Source organism: Stegodyphus dumicola, chromosome X1, assembly GCF_044657685.1.
Source record: "Stegodyphus dumicola isolate Sdum_Otavi_A_Nest chromosome X1, ASM4465768v1".
Taxonomy (NCBI): Eukaryota; Metazoa; Arthropoda; class Arachnida; order Araneae; family Eresidae; genus Stegodyphus; species Stegodyphus dumicola.
This window is the reverse complement of record NC_140780.1, coordinates 204,937,544-204,950,171: the sequence shown is the minus strand read 5'-3', so window position 1 is coordinate 204,950,171 and position 12,628 is coordinate 204,937,544. Positions and strand designations below refer to the sequence as shown.

Below are 12,628 nucleotides of genomic sequence, written 5' to 3'. Positions count from 1 at the left end.
AGAAACTCAAATATCAACAAAAATTATTTTACGAAAGTAATAAACACTTCGTATCAGTATTTAAATAAATCTTCTCAAACCCTTCAGTATGCTGACGTCTTACATAAAATTAAAATATTTATAAAATATCAAAGTAACTGATTTATTTTCAAATGCTGCTTTATATTTAGAATTCCGAGATTGACATGAAAGTTAAGCCCAGACAGTCCTGCTGGATTCGTAGTACGAGGGAGGTAGCTATGTACTAGACTGGAGTAAGCACAAAGTTTTTAAATGAGTGGTTATAAAAGTAGATATTGATTTATAGCAGAAAGGGAGAGAATCTCAAGAAACTTTCATAATACTTACAGTACAACGTATATGTTTCGGATAAAATCTGGCAATTTTCAGGATGTTAGTGAGTAGTTTCCCAGCAGATATTGTTTCCTAACAAATTTATTGCAGAATATAATGCGGTATAATTTTCAATGTTTTATTGAGGGAGCGCCTTGCATTTTAATTTAATTTAATTTTTTCCTACCAACTTTTTATCTGCCGTGCAAGGTGCAAGGCTGTATAATTTAGAACTATTAACTTTTAACATTGAAATGAACTTTTCACAAAATGTCTTGGATTATCTTTCATAAACAATGGTAACACTGTATATACTAAACATTTTAAGTTTATACGCATCTGTACCTTCTAGGGCAAAAATTTCTGAGAGCTAAAATTAATAAAAAAAATATTTGTGATTTAAAATGTCCTGTATTTTATGATTTATTAGGGATATTTATAAAAATGATGCTACGGAGAATTTACATACAAATTATTTAATTAACAATTTTAAGACGGCTATAAAATTTGCAGGATAAACACGTAATAAATGACATCTACATTCAAAGTTCAAAATATATTGCATTGCAATATCTTCGTGATGATTGAATTTTTTGGACGTTCTGTTTTTAGCACTCATGCATCTTAGACGTATAAATCTAATAAAGAAATATTTTAATTGATAATATTTCATATTGAAAATTGTTTTATTTCGAGAGCTGAAACATAACTTTGTACAAAAATACCTTTTACCCACAGGGGGGCAAAGAGCCTGAACAAAGATTAATTTCACAGTCGAAACTATCGAGTATTGATGTCTGTTTAGGGTACATAAATTTAATGAAATTTTATAGAATTAATAATATCCAAATATCTATTATGTGTGCGCTGAATATTCTGATAGGAAGATATTTAAATCTTATGAGTTTCGAACTGGAAACAGAATTTAGAAAAGAAATAAAACAGTTTTCTCTAGCTACACTAGATGATGATGTTAAAGAGAGCAAATTGGCAGTGCTATATGAAAATATATCCTTTAAGCTGATATAAATCCTGCACAAGGTACATATTTATGTTATTAATATCATAAGTTTGTTCAGGACGTTCCTAGCGGGGGGTACGCAGGCGGCGAAAATCAGGAGCGGCCGGATTCTCGCGATACCGCGCCTAAATATTTTAAAGTCATTTAAGTACTTGTCATATGTAATTATACGTTTTACATAGTTTGCCATATGTAAGTACTTAGGGAGCATGAAATAAAAATTTTATTAATCACTGAGCACATTTTTTTTTAAGTCTGGGGGCGCGCAATCTTAGGAAAGTACGCGGACAGCCAATGGCCTAGGAACGGCCCTGAATTTGTGAATACTATGCATATACAATTTAACAGAGTGTGAACCTTACGAGAAATTTACTCATATTCGGATTTTAAAGAATTACTTGTCTGTAATTTTTGTTTCAATAACTCAGACAGAAAGTCTTCTTTTTCTGTCTCCTTTTAAAACGGTGTATTTTAATTTACAGTACAGCACTTCTTCACTGCTGTTTCGTCTTGAAGATAGAGCTAAAATAGTATTCAATTATCTTCCGATTAACTGGCTTGCAGATTAACTTGAAAAGCGTTATGTTTCTTTATTGATGAACGATAGAAAAAGTACTACCACAATCTATAAACATAGAAAAACTACCTACGGAAAATAAAAAAAGGAGAAGGAAACTGCGGATAACAGCATTGAGACATTATTAACAGCATTATTATCTCCTGGAAATCAGATATCATAAGACTTTTATTTGTCCTCTGCTGTAGTGGAGGGAGGGAAACAGGAATAAATTAGGCCAGTTGGTTATTTGAATTTGCTTCCGTCACTGATGATGACCACATTTATTATATCATCATTTACCATTTCTAAAAGAAACAGCATACTAATGGGAGGTGCTCGATTTAATACTTTTACTTCTCTTGAAGTATTTTATTCTAAGAACCTGAGGATGTGAAAACAGAAAAGATTAGAAGATATGATCGTATCAGCCGGAGATCATGCGGAAGACATCTTAAAAGGGATTAGATATGGGTCATTTAATATACCTAGAATGCCCCTGCCTGTGTTTATAAGTATAAAAAGCGAAAGTGTAATCTTTAAATCTTCACATAGGGGTGTTGTTAACTCACATATTACTTTGTTGCTCTGTCTAATGCGGATATACGAAAGGAAGGCAAAATGAAGTGGGTAAGCAAATTAATTTTATTTGTATTTTTTTAGAAAACTGGTTGATTTTGTGAATTTTTTTTTTACGTATAGCTGTTACGCATCGTAACAGAAACTGTAATTAGTCAGAATATACTCTTGTTATTAGATATCTATTTTAAATAATCACACATATAACTTCATTAACTAGTTTAATCGCTTTTTCTCAAAGAAATATTACTTCTATGTAATTCCCTGACATTTTTAATCAAATAACTAGTCAGAATTTCTGTACTAACATTGTCACTGGACTTACTTAACTCCTATACTTTAAATGAAGAGCAGTGACTCTTGGTTCAATATCTGATAGCCTTTTTTTCTACATTAGCATTACATTTACAGAAAAATAAAATAGGTTCAAGCTTTCTTCTGTGCGCGTATCTTACATTTAAGACAATAAACACACATAAAATGCTTTGAAATCTTTGTTTGGTCCATTTATATACTTGTAGAATATCCTCTGTATATTTCAATCAAATAGCCTCTAACATTTTGGAAATCAATACTTCATCTTTAAAGTGAGAGTTACGTTGAATATTTTCTAAATTTTAAAAATAATATATAATTAAAGAATATAATAATTATTTATAAATATTTTTCCTTCTTTAGCATAATTTTAAAATGCATTAAATTTCATTCGAAATCTGTCTTTCTTGCTCGTTTTGAAAGTATGAAGTGTTAATTTACTATTTTTGATTAACTGTCATAGTTGTTCATTGTTCATTCGATAAAACTGTGAAATAAAGTTATAAAATATAGTTACTCTTACCTAAAAATAAAGCAAATTTATAAGCCGAATTTCATCTAACCTTAAAGTTTAAAGCCTTCTTCTATCACATCTGTTGTAGCTATATCAATTCAGTGTCGAAATGCTGAAAATTAAATACTTAGAGATTCGATAATAATTTTAATGGCCTTATAAAAATTATTTATAGTAGAATTTTTAAAATCATTAAACTATTCATTTTTCATTTTAGGTAGTACTTCCTAATACTCAGCAGATAGCATTAACCTTTAAAAAATTGTATTTAAATCGCTATATCAAACAATACGACAGCATTTAAAATTTAAGAAAAGTCCATCTTCAGATTGGTCTTGATTTTATAGATTTTCTTTAATATTTGGCATCGTAAAATCTGCTTTCTTATTTATCCATTCATTTATTTTTATTTTGTTTATGTAAGAAATGAGAATTCCGCTAAGAAAGGGCAGAAATGGGTTGAAGAAGAGATGACCTTCTTTCAAGATACATAATTTTTCCTGTACATCAAATGCTTGTCTGTAGGGTACTGCTTCCACAGAAGCTTAAATGAATGTTCTTCAGGCCCTGCTAGACTGACATGTGAGTTATCGCTCTAGTCTGAACTAAGATGACAAAGTCTTACGAAGATTAAAATAACCTTTTTATTGAACTCTTTAATTAACAAAAGGCACCTCTTGTGCTACCTAATATAGCTCTGATACGTGCGAATATTTTTTTTTATAATAACATAAGATGAAGTTAAATTCAAGTAACGTAGCAGGAAACTACGTCGGGTGATTTCCTTAAGCTGGCTCGAGTAATTAACGGCACGTATTCAACGTTGGCTAATAAAATGGCTAATTGGAAAAGTAAATTTTAGCAGAGCTGGCGATAGGATGTGAACTGCAAGCGAATCTGCCAGGAGCTCTAAATCATTCATACCCTCGGCTTAAATACCCTACAACTAATTTGTATTTTCGTGAGGATTACGGAAAAAAAGAGGTTTAGTAAAGTTCCAAATCCTACATATCTAGAGTTTCATTTTGTTTGATTTTATAGCTCTGTCACATCTATAACTAAAGTGAGATAATAATTAAAAATGCTTTCGATTAAAAAATCGCGTTTTGTAACGCAAGTTCAAAAAAGAAACGCTATTAACTAATATAATATTTGCTTTCTCCGGAAGTTTCAATAACAAAGACACATCAAATGTTTTCAATATACCTATAATTACATTCAAAATACTCGCAAAGATAGACGACAAGAAAGAGTGCAGTCACATTCAGGCCAACCAATACTTAAAATTTTGTAAAAAAAAAAAAAAAAAGTACCATGAGTCTTGGGCTTTATTCTTCAACAACGTAAAAATAAAAAAGTATTTCTCATTGAGGTACTTATATTAAGCTATATTAAACAGAACATTATACAGTGGCAAATAAATAGAAATCTTTCGTGAGTATTGCTTAAAATGAGGTGTGACATCTTTTAAGTTTGCGTAACTTCAATATTGTTGTTGTGTTCTGACTTATTTCTACGATTTAACAACTTCAGCTGATTGACCTTTCTTCTGCAATCAGCATTCAGAATGCGTAAATTCCTTAGAATTTCTACAGGCATGTAATTCTGAATTGACTGTGGGAGGAAAGAGGAATTTCTTTTAAGCTTTATTCTCACTTTTTCTGGCGAAAGTTGGAGCATAAAGGCTCCAACAAATTTCTCAAATGTTTCGTATGTTCAAAGCTTTTTAATTTGGTTAACATTAATACCTCGCATAGTGTTGCGTAAAGCTGTGTTTGAAAAAAAAATTGGCATTCGATAATCTCTTATCTTAAGCCTTAGCGCTCCTTTGGCTCAGCTATGGAGCCGTCCGTCATTTGTTCCGTAACTCCGTAGGCTTCGCTGCGGAGCCCAATGTTTTTAGCATGATTAGGCTTAAGATATTACGAAATCGTCGGCGTTGGCAATTGTTATCTGTAGTTAAAACGTGCTCAGTCTCGCTACTGTTACGATTGAAGCATTATTTGACCCATTTTATGGTTAGCAACATGGAGAAAAATGATTATTGTGGTGAGAATATAGAGTTGAGTGATAGTGAAGATGTGTTTGATTTTTCATTGTTAGAAGATATTGTGGAAGACAATGTTAATTATAATTCTGACACTTCAAGTAGTGGTTCCGAAATTATACTACCAAAGAGACGACGAATGGTAGTTATTGAAACTGAAAGCGAAGAGTCGCCGGAAGACTTAGATGAATGGCGCGATGTGACGGAAGAATTAGATATTCCAGATAGAATACATTTTAGTGTATCTCCACAGGTCATTGGACCACAAATTCCTGCAAATATTGTACAGCCGACACAATATTTCAAATTATTTTTCACAAACGAACTGGTAAATGAAATTATAAAAGAAACCAACAATTACGCAGAAAATGTTCTAAAGAATAAAGAAATATCCAGTAATTCTATTTGGAAAACGTGGCGTGCGGTGGAAGAGGATGAGTTTTGGGCTTTTATTGGAGTTATTATTAATGTGGGTTCGATACCCGTGGCGAATATGCAGGATTATTGGTCAGTTAAGGAGAATAGTCACACCCCTTCTTTGGTAAAATATTTACAAGAAAGATATTTATGCAGATATTCTGGATGCTGCATTCCGCTGCGAAAATGTGCCGGAGTTGCTGGTAGGCAGTGGTACAAAAACGTGCGGAGCGCTAAGGGTTAAACTGGTTCAGAGTTCCTTGTTTCACAAATTATTCACTTTTCATTGTTCGTGGTAGTGTTTCATAATAGCGCGGAGTATTTAAGTTTTACTTCAGAATTATTTTAATTATTATTATTATTTTCTAAGGTAGGTAGTCTTGAAAATTCGGAACTACTCTGATATGCGCCCTCAAGTCGCCAAATTTCGCACCAAATATTTTTGGCGAGAAACTTCACGCTGCCATATTACTATCTAAATTTTTTGTCTACATTTCGAACTTTTAGCCTAAAATGTCTCCAAAAACTCGGTTTTCGCACATGCAAAAACTACGTTTTCAACATACAATTTAGCTAAAAATCCAAAAACAAAAAATTTAGATAGCAAAAACGTAAAGTTTCTAACCAAAAATATTTGACAAGAATCCATGTACACAGCGACATGTTTTAACTTAAAAAAACATCTACGAATGGCACAATGTAGGCAACGAACGAATCTACAAACTACGCACACATCGCTTTAATAAATTAACATAACAACAATAAATTTCAAAGAATACCATGTACACAGCATCCTGTTTAAACTTAAAAAAAATTCTACGAATTGCACAATTTAGGCAAGGAAGGAATCTACGATCTACGCACTCCTCGCTTTAATAAAATAACATAACAATAAATTTCAAATAATACCATGTACACAGCGTTCTGTTTCAACTATAAAAAACATCTACGAATTGCACAGTCTAGACACTAAACAACAAAATAAACTAAAGTAAATTTCAAACAATTTAAAAAAACAACAATAACGACAGAAATTCATACTAAAGAACCAATGAACATAACATTCTACAAAATAAGAACAAGGATAAAATAAAATGCACTTACCATGAATTAATGCGTTTTCGAATAGCAGAAATAATAATTTCATACCGCCTTTAACATTCCGCCACGTAATCACTATCGTATTTACATGACAGCCAGACACACTATCCAGAAAATTTATACTATGGTTCACAAATAAATAAAATCACAAATCCCTACTTCTATCATGCACTGCCATTAAAAATAATCTCCCAGACCCTCTTTCCACACTTCCAAATACCCACTACCCCTCAACAGGATAGCCACAATGATATTTCCTTTTGCCGAACTTCAATTCAACAACTACCATTTTATCTTTCCCTCCCATCTTCTCAGACACAGAGGCGAATCAACGAGCTCCAGCGAAAGATTTTTCAACGTCAACAGGGTTGCCATAGAACACGCAATCGTGCCAAAAACCAGCGCAGAACACATATCGCCACATTTGGTGAAATTAGGGCGTATATTAGAGTTGTACCGAAAAGTCAAATGGATTCCCATCGGGAATGGAATCCAAGTCTTCCATTTGCCGGTTAGGTGCGCTGATCATGAAGCACAAGCGGAGAATATCTTTAATTCTTCAAACACTTTCCTAGCTAAAAGATGAACAGAAGCAGATAATATCTAATCTGTCAAATAAAGTTGACGACGAAATATCGTCTACCACATTTCAGTTTTTTGACTACGAAATATCGTCTACCACAAGAAGTTTGACAAATTAACTGTACTCTAGAAGGGAATCAAGAGAACAATTGCATATTTGTTTTAAGGTTATAGGATTGTACTTGATCTGGAAATACTATTTTATTCTAATAACCCTAACAGACGTGAGGTGAATTATCTCTATGTCTAAAAACAAAGCTAAAGTCCTGAAAAGGCTAAAGTAGCTTTTCATATAACCAGAATTTAAAAACTAAAGGCACACTCTTGTGCTACACTTTCCACAACTCATTGAAATGCAAAATAAAACAGAATTGTCCAAATTAAATCTATCGTTGAACAGTAGTCAAGGACTGCACAATTAGTTACTACTAGATGCTCACTCAACTAACGCTACAAGTGTGTCAGAATTAAAGTGCCAGCAACGAAAGAATGCAAAGCCGAATAACTGAACCTACAGCTGACGAGAAACTACGTAGCGAGTCCGCGAGGCCAGAAAACTGCTCTTTCTCAAAATCAAAAGCCGCTGTTTAAACACTCGATGTTCACTTGCGTTCTGTTGAGCAATACAGAAAGGAAATGTCATAGACTAAAATTATAAATAGCTGATTAATTAACATAAGCTTTCCTACAAGATTAATTAGAAAAAAGTATATTTTACTAGTTTTTCCCCAAAACATTAGTTTTAGTACCCTCTTTGTTTTAGATTGCGATGCAGTTTAGCTAAAGCATACAGGGGCGTAGCTAGAGGGGGCAAGGGGGGCATCTGTCCCCGGGCGCAGAATCCAAGAGGCGCCAAACCAATGTTACGACATTTTAGAATTAAATGTTTTCCATCCTTGGCAAGCAGTAGGGGCCGCGGAATCTTCAGTTGTCCCTGGGCGCTGAAAACCCTAGCTACGACTCTGAAAGCATATATGTAGTATCTGGTATATCTAACGTAAAGCAATGGTAAATTGTATAGCTAATGTAGCTTTAAATCTCTTATCGTCTTCCTGGGCAAAGTTATGTGTGAAGGTAACTATCCTTTCATCCTTTGATAGCATAATTCTTGCAGAAACCAGATAATGTCTTTAAAAATATATTTTTGACCACCTGATGGTAAATAGTCTAGATCAGGTGTACGCGGGGCAAGAAAGATTCTCAAACTTTTTTTTAATGGTACTCAACCTTTTTTTGCCTCATGCACTTCTTTCACCATCGCTAGACCATTCCCTTCCTTTCCAGAACTCGAAAAATAAATATATGCATTTATCTCTGTTAGATCATTTTTAACGTGTTTTATAAATTAAACAACAAAAAGTGTAGAAAATGTTGATAAATACCAGAACTTTCTAACTACTTAAAAAGTAGTCTTTTATATTCATAAGTTAAAACTAAATACTTAGCAACTAAATAAAGGACAGACCGTATTCTCCCCATGAAACTAGGAAATTCCCTCGAGGTGTGAATTTGCCCCTGGTTGATAACCCTTGGTCTAGATTTTAACTTTGATGTTGCGCAGTTGATATAGTGAGCAACCATCTTTTCCTGGTAAAAACGTTATTTCCACATCATTGCAGAATTGCGTTAAGATATGCCCCTTTCTTCTCCCTGTTATTTAGAATCCATAGTTTTGCAACAGCAGCAATATAGAGCATAAGCCGTAAATCCATTAAAACTATCTCAGTCTTGAAGCTCCATGTTTTTACAGATCCATCTAGAAAGAAAGTAACCAAAATTGCAACTAATTATAAATGTTTATGTTCGAATTTACCGCTATGCACATTTATTTGTTTCTGGAATGTAATATATATACCTTATCAGGACTTGTGTTCCTCTTAACTTGCTTTGGAAACATGAACTGTCCTGACTCGGAACAGGGGAGCTTACTCAAGCTATGTTCAATAAATTGTGAAGTAGACAATACACACAGGAAGGGTATACGAAACCCTTTATTTTTCTATCTTTACAGAGATTTCCGGAACTTCGGAATACAGAGACCTAGCCACTTGTGGTCTGAACGTAAGAATATAAAACTATTAACTAAAACTCTAACTAAAACTAACTTTGGATTAATATACAAGTGCCTAGCTTTAAGATTGGCCGTTATTTAACAAAATCCGTATGTAGTACAGAGAGCTGCTAAAACTACGATACGTTTGAACTTATCAAGAGGACTAAACCTCTAGCCTTGAAGGCAACCAGCAACCGAGTAAAACTACTATGGCAAGCGGCTTGCAATAACTCTTTCCTCTCTCTTGCTTGGCAAAAAGCCACAACTTAAGTACTTGGCGTTAGCAAGACAAATTTGCAAAAATAAGTTAAAGCTTTTAATTCTGGCCGGAAGTAGAAAATAAGAAGTGATAGTAAAGATTTAAAACAAAATAAACGTTAGTAAAATTTAGGATCCTTACAACCTTTCAAATAAAAAATAAACTTCCCTACAGCTGCAGTACTTTTATTAAATATTGGCACTAGAATTGTAATCGTACTTCAAGCTGAAATATAGCACGTCTTGCGCGCATCATTATATACAGCACACATATCTGTATTAGAACGATGAAGAGACTACATGCATAAAATGAAAATATGATCAAGTATTTAATTTAATAAATAAGAGCACTAAGTCTTACATAGCAATCTGTGCTTGATAGTTGCTTGAGAAATGCTGCGCATTATGTGGTAATGAAATTCAACATCTAATAAAAATTATCAACTACTTTTCTTGTTGGATATTATACAGCACATTGCTTATAAATAAATAAATTTTTATCTCTTACTGCAAATCGAACCTAAAACCTTCAATACGAAGCCAGTATCTTCATGGCTTAGTTTTCAGCTTTGATAGGACACTTTCACGTCCTCCTAACAGCTAAATTTCATGCACCTCACCATACTCATGGGTCTTACCAAACAAATTTGTAAAGCTGGATATTCGCAGACTTCATTCAGTTTTGATATGGAAGCCGCTTTGTTTTTTTAGCAGATTTCATCTGCATTTTATATTGCTTTTCCTAACTCCAAACTTTATTTTACATGCCGGGTATGTTATGTAGGGTGCAGCAGCAGATTTGTGTTTCGTAAAGAATAGCGACAGTCTTTAAATTTTAATGCATAGTTTGTACTAACTCCAGAGTTAGTTGTACAAAAGTTAAATTTATATTCAATATTTACATTTATATACACTAAAGAGAGCAATCGCAAATTCTCACAATTCGAAACTGGTAGTTGCCTTGACACTTTGACCTTCCTATAATGTGAAGAGCTCATCTTAATGAAAAGCCTATGTGATGTGAGATATGAGCCTATGTGAGTGCGGAGAGGAAAATTCATTCGTCTGACTCCCAGCTGCTCTATACAGAGTGTTCAGAGAATAAAGATTACAGGACATAAATTAATTATTAAGTTCCTTATTGACCCCAGACCGTGTATTCCAGTTACAAGCTTTCTAAAGTCAAGACAGGGAATTTATTGGAAACAATTCAGTATTGTGTGTTGGAGATTTTTGTAAATAAAAAGTCTAACTTTATGTATGAAACTGTAGGGTAATATGTCCAAACTTCCTGACGTTACTTATGCTTCAAAAGACTTAAGCACAAAATGTTTCGTACATGTAGAATTCGCATAAAATATATATAACATATAATTCCGCGGGGCTAGCCACATATACAACTGCAAGTGCTGTTTTACTAACAAGAAATTCATTAAGCATCCATACCAGGGACTTTTATCATCCGTATTTACTCCTGAAATTTCATTGAAATATTTTGAGTTTCTTTTGATTTCAGTAGAAAGTTTCAGTTGGATACTCGTATTTTAAATAAATTTGACTTATGAAACATTTTTTAATAAATTAGCTTTTTTTTCCATGCGTACTAATTAATTTTGTTTTCTTTCAGCTTACAGTTATATTCGTTTTACTTCTCAGTTTTTTCACTTACGGAGGAATCATTCACAGTCACGGTGGAGGAGGGAAAGTTCTTATTGCACACGAAATTGGAGAATTAGGTAGTCACAGCATTGGTGGTGGACATGGTGGATTAATTTCTGCTCAAGGTGGGGGCCACGGAGGTTTTGGTGGAGGAGCAGATATTTTCACAATACCAGTTATTAAACACGTCCCAGTAGTCAATCATGTTCCTGTTGTCAAAAACGTCAAAGTTGTCAAACATGTTCCAGTTGTTAAACATGTCCCAGTGGTTCAGCATCTCACCGTTATTACAGGTGGCGGCAGCGGAGGAGGAGGATACGGTGGCGGCCACGGAGGATGGTGATAAACGGGAAAATATTAAATTAAATGCAGTTTTTAAAATCAGTGGCTGATTTTTAAAGTTCGTGTAAAGAGCATTTAATTTTTGTAAATATATCTTTAAAGCATCCAAATTTGTTTTTATTTAGACTATAACTCTAAAACCAAAATGCTTCTTTTGTGGTTAATATGCATCATCTTTTCATATAAATGAAAGTATATCTTTTAGATGCGAAAATCTTTAAGCAGCATGGGTGCTAATTCACAGTAGTTCTTCTGTGCTATATTTAATTGTAAACAACAGCAATTTTTTTTACCAGTTTTATAATAGCCACCTTTACTTTTCCTTAAAATGTAGTCAGGGCGCCAATGATAAATTTTAAAGCTACAAGAACAAAATTGAAGAATTGTTTGTGTTTCTCTAACATATTTTGTATGTCGAATTTTAAACTTATTCGTTAGATCTGGATTTATGTGAAAGTAATAAAAAATGAAACTGGTGTGATATTTCGATTTTTTTCTTAGGATACATAATCACACTTCTTTACGCAGTACCCATGTTAACAGCGATCAGACTGAATCTTAGTAGACAGCACACATTATAATTTTAAAATATTTGAGAATCGCTAATTGATGTTCTAAGAGACGCAACTTGGTACGTATTTATATGAATTTAAAACTGGTAAGATATATAGATTTTAAACTTCTCTGCGTTGCATTTATTTTTTTAGAGAGAAACAAAGCTTTTTCTTCTGATTTCCAGCCCTCCCGTCAGATTATAACTGTCAAATGATTTCAAGAGAAGTTAATTGAACTTCGAAAGGAAAAAAAAGATTGATGCAATGTTATAATGATGATAAAATTCTTTTATTTGA

The 12,628-nt window shown here is 33.3% G+C and overlaps 1 protein-coding gene across 1 annotated transcript; it reads left to right on the top strand.

Annotated features, from left to right (window-relative positions):
• The first annotated feature begins 2,123 nt into the window (after positions 1-2,123).
• Positions 2,124-12,258, top strand: LOC118185629 (uncharacterized). The gene is made up of 2 exons (XM_035355521.2): positions 2,124-2,540; positions 11,404-12,258. The coding sequence occupies exons 1-2, from the start codon at positions 2,532-2,534 to the stop codon at positions 11,776-11,778; spliced, it is 384 nt and encodes a 127-aa protein (XP_035211412.1). The 5' UTR covers positions 2,124-2,531; the 3' UTR covers positions 11,779-12,258.
• Positions 12,259-12,628: the final 370 nt, after the last annotated feature.